General features: G+C 49.1%; 8 protein-coding genes across 8 annotated transcripts; 3 read left to right on the forward strand and 5 right to left on the reverse strand.

The window, feature by feature from the left end:
- Nucleotides 1-656: 656 nt before the first annotated feature.
- On the reverse strand, nt 657-1,934 carry BKA67DRAFT_664706 (uncharacterized protein; the record flags this gene model as incomplete). The annotated part of the gene is made up of 4 exons (XM_046108425.1): nt 657-1,138; nt 1,293-1,301; nt 1,359-1,460; nt 1,517-1,934. 4 exons carry the CDS (start codon nt 1,932-1,934, stop codon nt 657-659), a joined length of 1,011 nt encoding a protein of 336 aa, XP_045952198.1.
- Nucleotides 1,935-2,520: 586 nt separating this feature from the next.
- BKA67DRAFT_541854 (uncharacterized protein) lies at nt 2,521-2,933 on the forward strand (the record flags this gene model as incomplete). The annotated part of the gene is made up of 3 exons (XM_046101003.1): nt 2,521-2,553; nt 2,585-2,840; nt 2,881-2,933. 3 exons carry the CDS (start codon nt 2,521-2,523, stop codon nt 2,931-2,933), a joined length of 342 nt encoding a protein of 113 aa, XP_045952199.1.
- Nucleotides 2,934-5,005: 2,072 nt separating this feature from the next.
- BKA67DRAFT_664707 (major facilitator superfamily domain-containing protein) lies at nt 5,006-6,472 on the reverse strand (the record flags this gene model as incomplete). Its single annotated transcript, XM_046108426.1, has 2 exons — nt 5,006-6,166; nt 6,230-6,472. The coding sequence occupies 2 exons, from the start codon at nt 6,470-6,472 to the stop codon at nt 5,006-5,008; spliced, it is 1,404 nt and encodes a 467-aa protein (XP_045952200.1).
- A 379-nt stretch (nt 6,473-6,851) lies between these two features.
- BKA67DRAFT_664708 (uncharacterized protein) lies at nt 6,852-7,741 on the reverse strand (the record flags this gene model as incomplete). The annotated part of the gene is made up of 2 exons (XM_046108427.1): nt 6,852-7,313; nt 7,418-7,741. The coding sequence occupies 2 exons, from the start codon at nt 7,739-7,741 to the stop codon at nt 6,852-6,854; spliced, it is 786 nt and encodes a 261-aa protein (XP_045952201.1).
- Nucleotides 7,742-9,286: 1,545 nt separating this feature from the next.
- Nucleotides 9,287-10,612, forward strand: BKA67DRAFT_526993 (uncharacterized protein; the record flags this gene model as incomplete). The annotated part of the gene is made up of 7 exons (XM_046098802.1): nt 9,287-9,419; nt 9,480-9,517; nt 9,581-9,614; nt 9,673-9,700; nt 9,764-9,942; nt 9,991-10,364; nt 10,409-10,612. 7 exons carry the CDS (start codon nt 9,287-9,289, stop codon nt 10,610-10,612), a joined length of 990 nt encoding a protein of 329 aa, XP_045952202.1.
- A 360-nt stretch (nt 10,613-10,972) lies between these two features.
- On the forward strand, nt 10,973-11,441 carry BKA67DRAFT_527279 (Endoribonuclease L-PSP/chorismate mutase-like protein; the record flags this gene model as incomplete). The annotated part of the gene is made up of 2 exons (XM_046098836.1): nt 10,973-11,145; nt 11,228-11,441. The coding sequence occupies 2 exons, from the start codon at nt 10,973-10,975 to the stop codon at nt 11,439-11,441; spliced, it is 387 nt and encodes a 128-aa protein (XP_045952203.1).
- A 954-nt stretch (nt 11,442-12,395) lies between these two features.
- On the reverse strand, nt 12,396-13,112 carry BKA67DRAFT_527061 (uncharacterized protein; the record flags this gene model as incomplete). The annotated part of the gene is made up of 1 exon (XM_046098809.1): nt 12,396-13,112. The coding sequence occupies one exon, from the start codon at nt 13,110-13,112 to the stop codon at nt 12,396-12,398; it is 717 nt and encodes a 238-aa protein (XP_045952204.1).
- Nucleotides 13,113-16,407: 3,295 nt separating this feature from the next.
- On the reverse strand, nt 16,408-17,571 carry BKA67DRAFT_651385 (uncharacterized protein; the record flags this gene model as incomplete). The annotated part of the gene is made up of 3 exons (XM_046106071.1): nt 16,408-17,095; nt 17,284-17,345; nt 17,499-17,571. 3 exons carry the CDS (start codon nt 17,569-17,571, stop codon nt 16,676-16,678), a joined length of 555 nt encoding a protein of 184 aa, XP_045952205.1. The 3' UTR covers nt 16,408-16,675.
- Between the last annotated feature and the right edge of the window lie 560 nt (nt 17,572-18,131).

Raw genomic sequence — 18,131 nt, forward strand, 5'->3', positions numbered from 1 at the left:
CAAGCTCCTATGAATGTATATACTACAATTCTTGCTACATCCGCATGTAATGATGCAACCCTGCCGTATCGGTTCAGGCCCCCATCGCTACAATCCACCTATAAGTGGATAGGAGAGGCAAAATTTCCGAGCACCATCCCAAATTTCCAGGTCTAGGCAAGATCTCCGACGATTATCCCCAGCTTTCCGGGTCTAGACAAGATTTCCGACCATTGTCCCGGATTTCCAGGTCTAGCCAGCTCTTTCGCGCCCGTTTAATGTTCCAAGCCTTCTAATTAGCCACGCTCTGCAGATGCATCAATACACACGCTTACAATGAGGGGGGAATGGTGCTGGAAGTTGTAGTCTATTTTGTAGGTTTTTTCGCCGATCCAATTTTGGTTTTACTCGGCTGATCAAAATCCATGTTGTTGAAGCTGGTAAGGTGTTGCACAAAGTTTATACCTCAGTAGAACAAATAACAGAACACCTGAATAAGGCCCGATAAGTAAGGTATCAGGGCCCAATTGCGGATGACCTTTTCTACATCAAATCCGAATGTGATTAAATACTCAACATAATCGCGATGTTATCAATGTTCGTTGTAGGCTAGATACTGTTATGAAACTCATGCTCTCTAGTTGGAAACCAGCAACTTCAAGATAGGCTGGCCAGCTTCATCGAAATAGACAGGCTCTCCTAGCGAAAGAGTGTTGCAAGGCGCACGCAATCTTGCCTGCCTCATGGGCATATTGAGGTGAGCATGACGGAGGCAGGTCCTCAAGGACAGCTGTGGCGAACTCTGCGATGTCGTTGATAAACGTTCTGTCGTAGAGAGCGAAAGCATCGGCAGTCGAGGTCGTCCGGACACCGTACTCGTCGCGGATCTCGACCCAGTTCAGTGTCGAGTTGCCGTTGATGACCGAGTGTCCCCTGGTCCCGCAAACGCGTGTGAAGGCTTCGAAGCCGTTGGTGATGGTGCGGCTCAAGGTAGTTTGGAGAATCTTGTCATTGGCGAACTCGACCAGCCCCCAGGCGTTATCTGCATCGCCAAACTTGGCAAGTTCGCTGTAAACAGCTTGTTGGCCGAATGCAACCACACGGTTGACTTGCTTCTTGGTGTTCGGGATTTTCTTTTCGACGTCGAGAAAGTACCGGCCTACATTGATCTTTGATAAGGTCAGCAAAAAAAAAAAAAAAAAAAGAACAAGAAAAAAGGGACAAAGTCAAAGCCCAAATGTTTTCCGACGGTTTTATGACACGGTGGATACCAGCATCGACAAAATCCCGCCCGATTGCTCAGAGAATCTGACCATAAAAAGCTGTGAGGGTGTCAGTCTGATTTTCCGTAAAAGTTGTTTGTCTTTGATAGCGGTTACCATTCTTGTCCTGAGAATGAAGACAGGAAGCCTCGACTCCATGAATCTCCCCTAATTGGCCGTTCTCGGCCATTCTTTTTGTAGCACGGTAAGATTCGTCATCTAGCACGTATTAGCTTGGTTAGGACGGCGTCAAGATTCGTTGGTGTAGCACTCACAGCGCCGCGAGAACGGAAGCAAGAACTTGAGGTGAGGCTTAGACACGGACTTGGCTACGACCTCTTCGGTGGTGATCAAGTCAACTGAGATGGGCTTCTCGCACATGACATGCTGCATGGTCGTCAGCGCTTGCCAAAATCTGGCCATCGGACATGTGGCGAATAACATACCAGTTCCAAGTCGAGCTCTGTGCTTGAGTTCTGACTCGGGCGGGAGGACGCAAAACGATGACAAGCCACGCCTCACAAAGGCTAGATTCCGCCAGGGACCGCTATTTCTGGGTAGATGGCCAGAAAACGTCCTAAAACTAGCCATCCAGTCGAGGCACCCCTGTTTGGTGTCAGCCGTGTGGATGTTGAGTTGACGAGGCCATCGCCAACCGGCCTCTAGATCGAGTGGTCGAATGATCTTGGCCATGTTGATTTCTGGTATAACGCCGACGGGTCTGATTGAGATGACAGGATAGGAAAACTGGGTTGGAGTGTTTTTGTGGTGAACTATGAGTCTGACCATTCTACTGCAATAACGTGATTTTTTCATCCTTATAGACGGTAATTAAGAGGCATGAAATGAAAGATCTGCCAGTTGCAGTGAGCCTAACATTAGCCACGTAACTGCATCTTGCACAGTATCTATCAATAGACAATACAGTAGTTGAGAAACGAAATTACTATCAGATCTCCGGTTAACCCAAATCTAGCATGTCGAGAGGTACTGCGTGCAGTAGTTGGCTTGCGTCTGTGCTGCCGAAGCTCCATTGTGAAAACTTGTGGGGTCCTCAACCCAGCGACAGCACGGCTCTTTCAGTCCGAACGCTAACGCTGACTAGACTAGTGGGGGACAAAAAGAACCACTGTTGTCCTGCGGACAAGGACCACATCCTTTTTCGGATGAGAGCTCAAATAGATCCTGCAGCATCCCCACGCCCTTGGCCCTAGCATGCGACAAAAGTGGCTGTAATCAGTATTGATCCTCATCAACGGGCCCATCATTGTGTCACAGCATGTCTGTAGGACAGATTCTGAACATCGTAGCTGTGCGTGCCAAACTGTTCTCTTCTTCTGCAGGATACACACAGGATGCACGCCGCAGAAAGACGGAAACAGACAGGGCAGGAAAGGAAATGGCTCGACAGGACAAGCTGGATCCTCGTCGCAACAAGCTTAACATTCATTCCGTACCCGCCAGCTGGTGACGAGTGGCTGATGGTCAATATCCGGTCGGGAGCTGCATGGTATGCTTTTGTCCTAACTGCGACAGAGCTGTTCCTTGCCCTTGTCCTGGCCACGACCAGAATCAGGATTGGAACGATAGTACGGTTAAGTCAGTCTCAAAGGTGTCCCTGCCTCTACTCCTTCTACAGCTAGTTTTACGAAGCACAATCTCCACACCAAGATGCACCAACATCAATTTTGAGCGTATGTTTCTTCTCCACTTTCCGTCTGAATTGACCAAGATCGCATGGACGTGTATCACTTGTTGGCACGACCTTGCGCGTGTCATCATCGGCAGAACGGTATCCGCCGATGGAAGCTCCACATTCACAACCGCTGCTCATCCGCACGAAAATCAAACATGCATCAGCAGCCAAGATATGGTTTGTCATTTGTTCATGGATAAGGTAATTTGGGGAGATATATATATTGATGTAACCAAATAAATAAACCCCCACGAACAGACTATCTACTAGGTTCTGCTCTCTCCCAGCCTTCATTATCAAAAATACACAGATCCGTAGCCAGCACCGCAGACGGGCGGCAGTAGCATGTTCACTATCTGGCACGCAGGGAAGGACATCTGCGGCGTCGCAGCCACCTAAGAGATAAGATGCCGTGAGAGAGGGGATATTCCATCACCTGCTAGGGTCAAAGCACTTTCCAGATGGCATCATCTGCTAGGCTCATGGCACTTTCCAGGTGGCATCGTCTGCGGCTATGTGCACCTACACATAGCTCTCGCAATTGAGCTAGGGCTTCTCAATCAAGACGGAAAAGATGAGGATCAAAGTCTGGGAAACTATGGAAGAAGAATTGCGAGACGGCTTCCCTTGGCCAGACTGCTTTTCTTCTTCCAGAAACACATGTCCTTGCGATTGGATTGCAAACCCGTCCTGCCTGAGGGTACAACACACACGAAAACATCCATGAAACCATCGGGCCTCGGGATCCACAAGGGACACGAAGACTGGAATAAGTTCATGACCGCATGGATTGATCTAGTCAAGCTCGAGCGGTCTATTGCCGGCGTTAGTTTCGCGTCCTCAGTCGTCACAAGACACCTGCTCGATACTGATCCATACGTAAACATGATCAACCATTTTCGTCCGCTTCTTGATAATTGGAAAGATTAGTATTTGGCTGATACAGGTATGCAATGAATTGCATCAGACCCTTTGAACGAGTGAACTGTGATCTATTTGTAGCTTGGTTCAATGCTGACGAGATACACAGAACCTTTGACACCACTATAAGATATTCGATTCGTAGACTATCAGAGCTCCAAGATATATACAAACTCTCTCGGGCTGCAGGCAGTTGCGGAACGAACAACAGCGGACCCCGAGGGAGGCCCTTCAGCCTAACAGTTCGACCAAAGCTCGTCTGATTATCATTTCGTCCAGAAAGTACTAGGTGCCCGCCTAGCGACATTGAAAACAGTGATCAGAGTTGGGGAGAAAACCAGCTGTACTTCGCCCCTGTGCGTCTATCCTGCGCTCAACAGCTGCCTTCATCTTCTTGCTCAAAGCTCTCGGCGTCGGCACCAGCACGAGAAGGCTGACGGAGTCTCTGGGTCTTCTTTCCCGCGCAAACGCCGCGCTCCGGACGTGCAGGCCCGACGATCTACACCTCGGTCCTCGCTACGCAGCGCTCTTAACACCTATGTAGCTAAGCTGAAGGTGAAATTCACCCCCGCGACCAGACCGCCATTCTTTGCCATGCGCCCGAAACTCGAGCATCGAACAGTCAGGTCAGGACGCTGTGCAGCTCGACGTTGATTGGCAAGTAGACTTTGAGCCGAACCTACAAAGCCTGGATTCCATGGTACTGGCTGGCTCACAAGGCGATATATGAGCCTTGGTTGTTGTTGCCTCCAAATCCATCGCTGCAACCCTTCATCGCTGGTGACTCGCTCAGTTTTGAGTGGCTTGGGCAGAGCTCTATGGACTCTATTTGCAACATGGATATAAGCTGAAGCTCAGCCTATGCAGCATCAATATTTTTGATCCAGTCATCTGGTCTATGAACGAATATAAAAGTGACAGATCCCACTGAAACATCCGTACAAGATGTCTACCCATCTTCATCCGACTTGCGAGGTCACTGGATCCGAGAAAAACCGTACTGAGACACACAACAAAGTCTCACGAGAAACGGTTGAAATCTTGTTGTATTAAGGTCAAAATTTCACGATCGCAAACATTATGTGGATAATTAATTCGTGGTCTAAGGAGTTTGAACATAACAAGTAGTCTCAAACACTGTGCCCGACTATGTAATGTAGCGGAATCCGCCTATAACCGCATTCCTCTCAATAGGACGCAGCCCCGTCAAATCCGCTGTATCGCTCTCCGAGAACCTGCTACCTAGTTCCTCAAACTTCCGATTCGATCTTTTCAGGATATACCGCAAGCTCATGATACACGAAAAGCACAAGAACTGAAATGCGAGCAGGATGCCCCAAGATACCTGGAAAGTAGGCTCGTACTGGTCAAGCCAGAAGTAGTTACCAAACAGTGACGCGATGTTGGCGCATAGATTGGTGAGACCAATAGAAGCAGCTCTCTTGGTTCGCGGCATCAGGATGGTGGACGGCAGCCAGGCGTAGGTGGTTGAGTACACCCCAAAAATACCTGCTGTGAGTGGGAATGTGAACGCGTACCGCACCCATTGGTAGTGGTATGGCACGGCAATAAGGACGATAGTGGACCCCATGGCCGTCAAGATGGAGATGGAGGCGTATGGCGATCGCTTCTGGGATCTGTCGGCATGCCAGCTGAAGCCGATGCTCCAGAAGAAGGCGAACAGATACGGAGGCGAGGTCAGAAGAAGCACAAGCAGGTTGTCCGAGAAACCGAGCTCCTTGATCAGCGTCAGGAAGAAATGGGAATAGGATATGCTCGCGGTAGTAGCCATCTGCATGCAAGCGAATATCCAGACCCGGTAATCTTTGACTGGTGCAACTAGGGTGCAGAGTACAGAGGTATCCTCGTCCTCGGTGGAGTCTTCAGCACCCATATCCTTGATCAGGCGGGCTTGGGCGATGGTCTTTTCATCTTCGTTCAGCCACTTGCTGGTGGCAGGGTAGTTGGGCAGAGACAACATAGCCAGGAGGGCGACGGCAATGGCATGGGCCCTTCGATAATGAACAACCATCGCCAGCTCGCGAGCGACGTTTTTCCATGCATACCCGACAAGATACCTGCCGAAAGCAGGCCAGCAAAGGCATTGGAGAGGACGATGTCGCTTACCAGGAGGGCTATGCGAATACCGATTTCTCGTCTGGTATACCAACATGACAAAGTATATGGCGCCCGGGAAGAATGGAGCCTCGACGATGCCAAGAAAGAAGCGCACGGCAAACAAGCTCCCTGGACTGTTCGTTGCGGCTGTGCAACCCGACACCACTGCCCAGAGTAACATGCAACAGGGCTATTCGAGACGGAGACCGAGGTAAGCGGAGTGGTCTAGATAGGGGCTCACAATAGTACTTACCAGGAATATTGACGGAGGCAGCTTCGCCATGATCAAGGGTGATGGAAGCTGCATGGCGATACAGCCCCCCGAAAATATGGATATGGCCGTGTTCCACAGCGCCCCATCGGTCCGAGTGTCAGTCTGCATGCCGTATAGACGGGCTTGGGTAATCGAGTTGCGGTCCAGATAGTTGCAGATGTAGATGACGAGAACGAAAGGGAGGATCCTGAGGTCAATTTTGTGAACCAGCTGTCTCTCCATTTAGGCTGCGTGCCCCGAATCATATGTGCGATATCTCTCGATGACCGTCTGGGGTTTACTCGGTTCCTCAACCCATTGATCTGAGGAGGAATGGGCTCAACTGTTTGGACAGTTGTCGTGGTCGACATGTTAACAGTCATTCCTCTGCGATTAACTTCAGACTGGATGACCAACTGATAGCAGATGGGTCGGTCTAGAGGGCCTGTATCCCCAATTTGATAGCATGAAGGATGAGATGATTGACATACAATCTTTTATAGGCAGAATAATATTGTTGGTCTCTGTTTATGTGCTCTGCATGGACAGCCAAGAACCTGGGGTATGTGTGGGTTATGGTATGGGGTGGGGCAGTTCCCCGCGTCGCACGCGTATCCAAAAGTCAAGAGTACAGCTTGGCCTGATTATTAGGGAGCATCTTCGTGAATTGTTCCTCCGTGATCCACTCCCTCACAGCGTCTAACTCTTCTCTCCAGTTCGCACGAGCATCAGGGGGTGTCGGGTCCAGTCCGCCCCTCGAGGCGTCCACATGTGGCCAGTCCGGACCCCACAGGATCCTGTCTGGGGCTGCCTGCGCGTAGGCTAGGACAACGTCTCGCATGAGGCGGAAGTTCTCCGGCGCACGTCGATACAGGGCCGATATCTCGACGTAGACACGTCCGGTGCGCAACGGAGCAACAAAAGACTCGAAATCAGGGCTGCCGAAATCGCTCGGTCGCGCACATGCTCCATGCTCTGCTACCAGACCGACGATGTCGGGGATCACGCCGTCCCCAACCCCAGTACATCGCGCATAGCGCGGCAGACTCCCAGGTCCATCTGCATGGCAATGGACCAGCCACACCTATTAACAAGGTAAGAGTGCGCCAGGGCCGAGATATATCCTTTCAGTAGGCCTGGGCTGGAAGTAAAGCTATTGTAGCCTCCTTGGATGCGTATGGAGCGTACTCCGAGGCCGTGCAAGGTATCTATTGTGTCGGATGGAAGCCTCGCAACGTCGAGCTCTGGTGGTTCTTGGGTAGTCATGATCTCGGCGCGGAAGATCATGCCGGGATATCTTGACTTAGCCTCCTCGAGCTGTCTGGTGAGTCCATGATGCCCGTCTTCAGGGCTAGCTTGGGCCAGGACAATGCCGGTGGATTGTGTGTCATTCAGCAGATCGTCTACTGAGGCTGGACTGGGTGTGTAAGCCCGGGTACTTCGAAAGGGAAAGCGCACGGGATCGAAGACATGCACATGGCAGTCCCAGGGCCCGCTAGTTGTTGCCGTCATGAAGTGTAGATTCGTTTGCGTTCATGCAAGGAGCACATGCTGGCCCATTCGTTGTCCAGACTGTGTAATTTGTACAACTTGTCCAAGCTATTAAGTTATTGGACGCCTTATAGCATCTGAGGGTGTCAAGAATCCTCCGCGCCCGTTCAAAGCTGGTATGGCACACATCGCTGATTGCAGCCTGGCGCAAAGCTGTCTTCAGTGCCAAGGACCTGCCGCCGGAATATGTCCGACGACCACACCCACGGGGGAGTTTTGTGAGTTTGTGAGCTTGTACGCTAAAAGTAGTGTACGCCGTCAAACCAGTACCCCGCATTGCTAGGGTAGCGACCGCTAGAGCGACAGCAACGCGCTGGCATTGTAAGGGCCGACTCTCCATAACCATGTCGTCACCCATCAGCCAAACAGATATCTGCAAACCGGAGCTTATTGTGATGGCTTCGAGACCGGCTAGACGTGCAGCCTGAAGTTCAATTCGATGCGCGACACCAAAAGTGCCCTTTGGGATTTCGTGCTGGATTGTAGACTGACTCAGGAGCCCATAGTGGCCATTGCACAAAGTGGCTGTGACTTGATCGATTATGCCCGTAGTCTTGTTTGTCGTCTTTTCATACTCAGGCCGGTATTGGGCCTCCAGTATGTGGACAAGGAAGGCACGCTTCGGTTCCCAAGCCCCACAAGAGATCACCCTAGACTAGCAGAAAGGCACTATGGGGCTGCTCTTTTTCGGTCTTTTCCACCAGCAAGTGTCTGAAGGTCAGTTCAGTCCTCAACCTGAATAGTCACCAGCCTGAGCGAGGTGTTTTAGTGGTCTTTCCGAAAACCGACCATACGGCTGCATACCATAGTAGTCGGTGGATGCGGAAACGCCACTAGCGTGAGGCTGTGCCCGACACAATGTTACCAGTTGTTGGTGCACTACGAAACAGGCCCGCACCTGTGCAATGATCCCGAAGTTTCGCTTATGTAATCAGCCAAGCACGTCACTGCTCTAGTGTTTTTGGATGGTGGCTGACGCGAGGCTCAGCTCCACAACGTGTTACATTGGCAATCACGCTTATTTCGGCACACATTCCAGTCGTTCGCAGAACCCAAGATGCATCGCCAAGTCACGAAGCGTCGACTGGAGCAATGCACAACACAAGCCAGCACAGGTCAGCCGAGACCGGACGGACAAATTGCCACTGCGTGCTGTGATCAAAACTGTCATGGTGACTGTCCCCGCGTGACCTGCATTTGATCCTTGCCGAAGTCGCAGTGGACGTTGTTTCCAGCCCTCATTCTTTGACTTTCACATCTCCGCAAGCGCATCGCAATTTTTCTCCTCCAGCGCTTCCCTCTGACGCTACTAGAGGGTCGCAGATCACTTCCTCCGCCCATCTACCTCATCATCATCGCACTGGTTGGTAATCTACATTCAGCATCATCACCTAATCGCATCCACGATTGGTTCTTTTAAGGCTCGGTGGGACATCGACCCATAACTGTCAGCTTTGATTCCCAATGCGCAATCGAGTGTTCAGTAAAATATTTTCCCGCGTTAAGATGTCACCACCCACCTGCAGAGCAATCGTGATACGTGACGGGAAGTTAGTTGAAGACACAATCGCCTTGCCTCCCCTGGAAGATGATAAAGTTCTTGTTAAGATCAATGCTGCAGCTTTTAATCCAACCGACAGTTCGTTGAGTTCCTCCTTCACACAGAAAAAATATATGTTGACGAATCTTCTTCATACAGGACTTGCTATCGATGTAAACGCTTTTGGCAATGGTGCCGTACTTGGGTGTGATTTTGCTGGGACCGTTGAAGCTGTTGGAGCCAAGGTGTCGACTTGGAAGACTGGGGACAGGATTGGTGCCTTGATATGGGGAGGTAAGAACCCATGGAGATGCTTAGCAGGAATGCGAATTCGCTAACTGGTGGATGTCAGGCGAGATTGCCGGACTGGGCGCGTACTCGTGAGCATTTCGCCGCAGGTTCGTCGCCAGGAAATGATGAACTGACTTTTGCTCCGTTTGAAGTTCCTATTGTATAGCCGACGAAAAAATATCTTACCATATTCCTAACGGAATTTCCTTCCCGGCTGCTGCCACGCTTCCCTTGGCAATAAATACAGCGTGGCTAGCGCTCTTCTCATCCGACTGCTTACATCTCAGTCGGACTTGCCTAGAAGCTACACTGCTCGTATGGGGAGGAAGCAGTATGTCAACAGATCGATCCATCACGTCTCTTACTAACGCTTGCGCAGCGGCTGTAGGTTCTTATGCCATCGAACTGGCGAAGCATTTTGGGATTGATGTAATCGCAACCTGCAGCCCAGCGAACGCCGACTCGGTGAGGAAGCTTGGCGCATCGCAGGTATTTGACTACCGTGACCCTGACATTACGTCATACATTCGTGAGACTCACCCAAACATAACGCACGTCTTTGACACCGTTGGAAATGCTACCTCATCGGCTACAGCGAGCTCTTGCATTGCGGCCTCTAAAGGCAAATTGTGTACTGTGCGACCTGGGAAGGCAAATACCAGCCATATCGCAAAGAACGTGGAAGTTTCGGACGTGTTTGTCTTTACTGCATTTTTAAAGGAGCACAGCTATAGAAATGCTGCTTTCTGGCCTGTAGGTTGATCCTGACATGTCATTCTGTGCTCTAATCCACACAGGCTAATTATTATCAGATGCATCCAGAAAACCATACACTTAGCGCTGAACTTTATTCTTTGCTTCCGAATCTTCTGGCTTCAGGTATTATTCACCCACGGCCAGTTCAAAGCCTCGGGAAGTTATCAGTGGAAAGCGTAGAGAAGGCAATGGATCTCAATAGACAAGGTAAAGTGTCTAATGCAAAACTGTGCTTTGACATCTAAAAGGGTAGCTTTGTCACTCACAAAATTGTAATATTTGCCAGTCAGATGTGCGCCAGTCAAGGGATGTCATCATTCCGCCGACCAGATATATTGAGAAATAATGAATCTCGCCACTCTGGTATCGCAGTGCCATGTGATCCACACCAATTAGCGGAGAAGTGTAGTTACCGCATTCCTTGTACAAAAGGGAATTATGCTTTATCGCTTTGATGGTGTGATTACAAACAACTGCGATGCCGGAGTACTGAGATTCATATATCCCTTCCTATATATAGTTCGAGCCACCTACGCCAAGCTCTACCACAAGAAGACCAAGATAACGTTACCTGTACCCCTCAACAATCCAACAAAGTTGTCATCATGGTTCAAAAGGAATCGGTAAGACCCGATAAAGCACCTCCGTCAATGTCTTTTTTCTCCCAGGCTGTCAAATGTCAGGATATGGTCTACTGCTCAGGAAGTATTGGGGTGGATTTAACAGGGAAACTCGTTGAAGGGAGCGTTGCTGATCGTACTGTAAGAGATTATTCACTGTTCCCAAACTTGAAGTCCAATTCTGGTATTAAATCCTGCGATCCTGGTAATACTCACAGGTGGCAGGAACAAGCCCTCAAGAAATTTCTCAGCAATCCTTGATGCAGCCGGCTCGTCCGTCGATAATGTCGTTAAGGTCAACGTCTTCCTTACCAACATGGAGAACTTTGGAGCCATGAACAGTGCTTATGACAAATTCTTCAACAAGGAGCCAAAGCCTGTCAGGACGTGCGTGGCTGTGTATCGACTACCATTTAATACTGATGTCGAGATCGAATGCACTGCTCATCAGTAAGCACTTAAGTATCGTAGAGGAGGTTTCAAGGCTGAGTGTTGACCTTTTACGGTACGGGCGGCAAAGTCAAATCGAGATTGTAGGAAGGGGTAATTAGAACCCAACTAGCAAAGCAAATCCCAACTTTACCTGCACTTGCGTCCATCTGTCTTCACTTGCGATGTTTTGGTCAAGTAATTATTTATGTTTTCGAGGATGTCAATTCTATCTCTCGACTGTCCAAGTAAATTACGACATCATCTAGCGGCTGTCAGTCTCGGTACCTGGCCTTCTCGTACCTCCGAGCGGTATTCAGAGTATGGTTCTCTCTTGTACGGCTTTAACAATCAAGTCCTTAGACTCCTCCATGTTATGTCGCGATTCCAGAAGTCCTTCTCGTATACTGTCCACTTCCGCTCCACCTTCTCCTTCAGGCTGTTGAAACCATTCGTCAATTTTGACTTGATCATCTGGGGAATAATATCCCCGATCTCTTCGAAATCGACGTTCCGTGGCGTCAAGTGTTGGCTCTCCTATAGACCGTACAGTCCCCGCTTCCAACAAGTCAAGCGAATGCCTAGTCTGATTATACGCAATGTATCCGATCTTAGCTTTTGGTCTCTGCACATGCTACCATTTTGTTCCCGAAGAAGCTCTGCCTTCTGTGGACCGTGTGCGCTAAATTCACTTGACCAGTCGAGATGCACACAATGTAACACGTCGTGATAATCCCTGCACTGCTGGAATTTTCAACGCTGACGGTGCCAGGCCGTAAGCATTCTATCATGTAAAGATTCACAGCTTGCACCCGCTAGAGAAGCGGTATATGAGTCTTGAATTCACGGGTGTGAAGAGGCCGAAAGAACGAAAAATGTATTGAGAAATCGCTCAATGGCGCTACTACTAACATCCCAAACCTATTCATGCCTATTCCCGAGCTCTGTTTGGCCACGTCTTACCTGAACAGATATGATACTACCATTTATTCATGACCGGTTCGCAACGTTCTTGGTCGATGGCTTTTTCCACCAAGATACAAAGCTCTTTTGCAGTTTTGTCTGCTACGCAACGAACAAATGTTGACTTTTCCTGATCCCTAGGGCCGATGATGGTTTCCTCGTCGTTGTTGTGGCCCCGACTTGAATTGAAGACGAAGAGGGTGGCACTAATTCTATCTTTCGATACTGCAGAGCTGTGGTATTCATCCTCGCCGATAGTATAACACATGCCACTCGAGTGACTAGTTGACTCGAGTCGCCTTGCCACGACGAGCTTTCCAGTATTGATGACCGTAGACGACGTCTGATTGGTTTTATAAGCCGTGCTAGACCCATTTGTATCGGTCCATTCAAGCCGATATTTCGATAACGGTATCAGGTCACCCTTCTGTGTGTCTTCTTTTTGCTCCGCTTTTGCGTCTTCTTCGATCGACCATACGTGGTTTGTGCCTTGGCCGGCTACGAACCGACTCTGTCCAAACGCATTATGTTTGTGGATGGAGAATCCTTCGTGGCCAGGATCTCCGCCGGGCAACCAGACATGTAAGCGCCATAGTTCCTGCAATTTTCCTTCGACGATATGCCGGCAGATCGTCACAGTCAAGAAGCCCTGTGCGCTCGATGATGTGGGGAAATGGAAATGGTCTGTTGTGAGCGCGTCATATACCAGCTTCCAGAGGAACGAGACACCCATAGAATCGTTGTATGAACCGCCGAAATGGCCACGCTCACGCATGGCTGTTATACCAACAACGAGTCTTGCGATAGAGTGTAATATTTCATCTTCGCAGTAATTTTGGATGTGGGCGAACCAGTTTTCGACGGTGGGCTGAAGCAATGTCTGCTTTGTAAAGCAGCATTTCATGAGCGCCCCGAACGGAAAATCGACGCGCGCTATTGGTACAATCTTTTCGAGGGTGGTGATAAGTGATGTGTTGTGGATTACTTGTTTCTTTGGATCTGACAATTCTTTCATGTCGAGTGTCTTTGTGGTAGACATATTGAGTGAGGCCAGAGTCATCATAAATCGATTCGAGGAATGTCTCTGGCTGTACTCTCGCCAAGTGATCGGGGAGTTCACTGTCCCTATATATACCCACTTATCTTATCACATAGGGCTCCCGCAGCCGGATGACTTCTAGTCCGCCTCAGGGCATAGCCACGAAAGACACTTTGATAACAATAGGTCCACTTTTCGGATGGATAGTTAGACCGCTGCAGAGGCTCGTAAAGTAGATACTGTTGCGGTTATCCATGAGCCGCTTTTGCTCACCTTCGGGGATCCCTTGTTCGTATGTGCCCATATCCTTGACCGCTTTTCACCAGCTTCTATCACTGCTCCAAATGTGTACACGAAGATTCCAACACTTGTACATCACATCAGTACAGTACTACACACTTCGCGATGGCTTGATTGCACAGTTCTTCCATCAACCTGGTGGATATCTGTGGACACGAAAGCTGTCTGTCGTCAGGGTGGGACAATGAAGTGGACTTGAACGGAACACGATCCGCGTCACCACGATACGATTTGGGCGTATTACTGCACCCTAGTGAACTAGTCCTGTATCTACATACATACAGTCGCATGCACAGTTAGCGTAACAGGTATGGTCAGTTTTAGGATAGACCACTTAAAAGCCCTCACTTCGGCTGGGAACTGTTCAGGTCGAGGACTGAATTGACCTGCAGCCACTTGCTGGTGGAGAAGACCTAAAAAGAGCAGCCCATTGTAGTCCCCTTCCTGCTGGGGTGATAGGCAATGGGGCTTAGGAACTGAACCGTGCCTCGTCCACAAGCTGGAGGACCAATATCTGGCCTGAGACTCAAAAGGTGACAAATGCAAGAAAGACGACAAATAAGACTACAGTCATCATTAGTCCGGTCGCAGCCAATGGTGTGCAATGTCCACTATGAGCTCCCAAGTTCGTCTGCGTTGCAGGATAAAATCCCAAAGGCCACTTTTGTGTCGCGCATAGAATTGACCTTCAGACCTAGTACGCACTGGCGTTGAGACTGAAAGAGCCGCGACAAGTGGAGGACAAGGACCAAATCCATTTTCGGATGGGAGCTCGAACAGATCCTACAGCATCCCATGCTATTGGCCCTAGCATGCGACAAAAATGGCTGTAATGAGCAATAGCACAGGACAATTACAGTACTAACCGCTATTTGTTTGTTTGTTTGTTTGTTGGCGTTTAACATGGGGACTTCTCAAACCTACTCCCATCCCTCTCCTTTTTCTTCACACTGATATCTATGAACACAATCGATTTCGGCCGCGAATGGTGTGCAATGCTAATTAATTGTTTTGTTTAAATGTGACCTTAGTCAGCAATGCCCATGAAAACAACCCACATGGCGTTTGTGTAGTATATGGTCAACACCTTGGCCTGTGGGATTTCAAGGGATAAACCACAACAAGCCCTTGATGGTTAAGTAATACTTCATTCTGCATTGAGGTTCTCTTTGCTATCCGATCTTCTTATTTCGCAGAATGGGCTTGGGAATGTAAGGTGTTTCTCGGATGAATCCAGCGCTAGGATCAGAGCCTTTCCACTCTGAGGTACCGTTGGCTCTGACACATGAGACACTTGGTGGGCAAGATTGGGTTGCTGCTCCGAGCTATCAGGCAATGATGGTCTGGTGGTAGATACGAAAGTACTGAGTATATTGGGTTGTGAATAGAACAGTCGTACTATATGAGGCTCATCGCAGTTGGCTCGATGTCTGTTGCGGTGCTGCTCCATGATTGAAAATGATAGCTCGAGATATGCTGATGAATGATGAATATCAGATATAACACAGATTATTCAGGAATCTTATAGACAGAATCAAAATCGGCTTCCTCTTCTTGTCTCTCTTCTCTTCTCTTTAAGCACGGACAGTCCACTTCTGGCTCCCACTCGGAAGTACACTTGAGCCTCTTGTCGTACCATGGAACTTTGAGATATGCCTTTTTCAGCCCTGAAAGCATTATTAAGTGCCCAAAATCTATCTTTTTGGACGCGGGAACTAAACGAACACCCTTGTCTAAACAAGAGTCCCCATTCGATCTACACTATCGAGGAACAAGACTGGCCCCAAACGCGACAAACACGACAAACACGACAAACACGACTACTACGGGCCATTGATCCATTCGCAACCAGTTGTCCACCCTCGATTGTCAATTGTCCAGATAGCATTACGTTACAGGATGACCTGCGTGTGCCAGCACACTTCAATGAGGCTGGCTGTCTCTAGTTGTTGGGGCCAAAATCCACTTTGGGTTGTGCTCTTCAAAGCCTGCTAGCGTGGAAAGTGGAAGAGCCGCTTGCTGTTCTGGTCGACATCTGGAGCGGGCACCAAACCGAACCATTGTCCGAACAGGAGCCCAAATTGATCCTAGGACATCCACGCCATCAGAATCGACTACGGTCAGTATTCATCCATTTGCAACCATTTGTGTGTACTCGATTGTCCAGTTGCGCTACATACGTTTGTGTGTCCTTTCATGTGGCTGAGACTGAAGCCGCTTCTGCAAGTCGGTGCCATTCATTCGTTGACAAACATGCGCTCACTCACGACAGAGCGAGAAAGAAACAAGACAGGAAATGGCCTCGTGGACGAAGGCTGCCGATGAGAGTCACGAAACGGGTACGTCCTTTTTTAGCACAAGGGACCTCATCGCGGCGGCTTGTTCACTTCAGGACCTGCCAGCTGGGGACTGGTGCTGGTGTCCAGTCCAATCCATGATCAAGCTCCAGGGTCGACTTTTGTCTCGATCACGAACGTGCTGTTTCCGCACCCTCTTGGCCAGATGCAGGATAGATCGCCTCACTTAAAATAGCGCGGCATGGCATGAGTTTTGTTTCTGGGCCTACTTTTCTCGTGCTGTACTTACGAGACCACTGTTCTTTCATCATGGAGACGCATAGACACGAGATTTTCAGCAAGTCCGGTTTCCCTTTCCCACTCTTGATCTTTCTTGGCTGATTCGGAGCAAGCAAGCACGTTTTCTTAGCGCGAACGCAAGCGTTCAACGACAGCTCGGCCTGACTTGAGCAGCCAGAAAGAATACATTCCTAATAGGTAATTCGCGCAAAAAACCATCGCTTATCATTTGTCGCTGTATATTTGCTTCATTTGCAGTTTACGTGACGGTATGGATTTGTTCATGCAATTTATGTCAAGTGATGAATTTGTTCATTCAACCAGATAATGGTCTATACGACAGATAAACTAGGTACAGTCGCGTCTCTGCATTGGCTCTGCTCAATCTCGACCGAAGATCTCAGTCAGGAAGAACAGGTTCGTAGCCAGCACCACGGACAGGTTGCAGAGGCCGTCTTCGCTGGCCGGTACACAGGAATGGACATCTGCGACCCCCGCAGGAACTAAGGAGATAGGACGCCTGCGGGAAAGGAGTAATCCATCAGCTGTAGGCTCGAAGCACTTCCAGATGGCATCATCTCTAGGCTCGAGGCACTTCCAGATGGCATCATCTCTAGGCTCGAGGCACTTGCAGACGGCATCAGCTGTAGGCTCGAGGCACTTCCAGGTGGCATCGTTCGTAGGCTCGAGGCACTTGCAAACGGCTTCCGCTCGCTGGCTGCCCGAGGGGCAGCCACAAGGAACTTCACCGGCTGGCACGAAGGCACTCCCAGGTGGGGTCCATCTGTAGGCTCGGTGGCACTAGAATACGATATATTACTTTGGAAGCGATACACATACCGGTGTGAGTATTGGAAGTATTTACAAGGCCAAGACACTGGTAGGTAAGCCACTCACCTCTTTGAGGGGACTTTTTCCAGTAATGAACGGAAGACATTATATTGGGACAGGCAAACACAGATAAACATTGATCGTCGACAGTCCCATACCTTTTGAAACATTAGGCCATAACCGTAATTTGGCTTTTCTCTCGGAAAATTTGACTTCAATTCTAATTAAAATAGTTAATTCGTAATTCCATGATTAAGTTGGCCCCAAAAAGTGATTTGATACTGCCCCAATCGACTGCAGCACCAGTGAAAGGTACAGCGATGCTAATTCTCGGGGAATATAATGTGCATATTTTTGGGTTCACTTCCCAGACCTTTAGGCGTAGTTCCAAGTGAAAGTCGACGGAATTTGACGAAGGTGCTAGGGAGTTTGGATTGGGCAGTCATTTTTTGAACGATAAAGACAACTTGATGATTAATAATTTGAACCTATAGTTAAAATTATGCTCTTAAGTTCTTAGGCTCGGCATGTAGCACTTCCATGGAAGCACAATACGGACTAAAAATAACAACCCAACGAGACGCTGAAGTTAGCGTTAACGCGCTATAATTATTCTGCCTGCGCTAGTGGTTGCTTCAGCGGCCTGTCGGGACCGACATTGAGCCTATTGTGCTATGCCGATACTATAAGGCGCTTCTCGGTGTCGGGCGGGAAGCAGGAAAATTGTAACAGCGGGCAGCAACATTAAGGGGAATGAGAAGAACACCTGGCTGTACAGTAGGCAATCAGCATGCATGAATGAATCCTCTCGTGCGACCTATGAGTTACGGTCGAGCCAGTGATCTTACCCCGCACTACAGCCTACTGCAACCTTGCTGGTGCCCACGACGGTGACAGAACCAATAGGGCCAAATGAAATCCGTTTGTGAACTGTATAGAGTACAAAAGATCAAAATAGCCGGCAATGTGTAGCAATCAGTAAACCCGAAGTCATCTTTTGGTGCTG

This window comes from Truncatella angustata (assembly GCF_020726525.1).
Source record: "Truncatella angustata strain MPI-SDFR-AT-0073 chromosome Unknown BKA67scaffold_11, whole genome shotgun sequence".
NCBI lineage: Eukaryota > Fungi > Ascomycota > Sordariomycetes > Amphisphaeriales > Sporocadaceae > Truncatella > Truncatella angustata.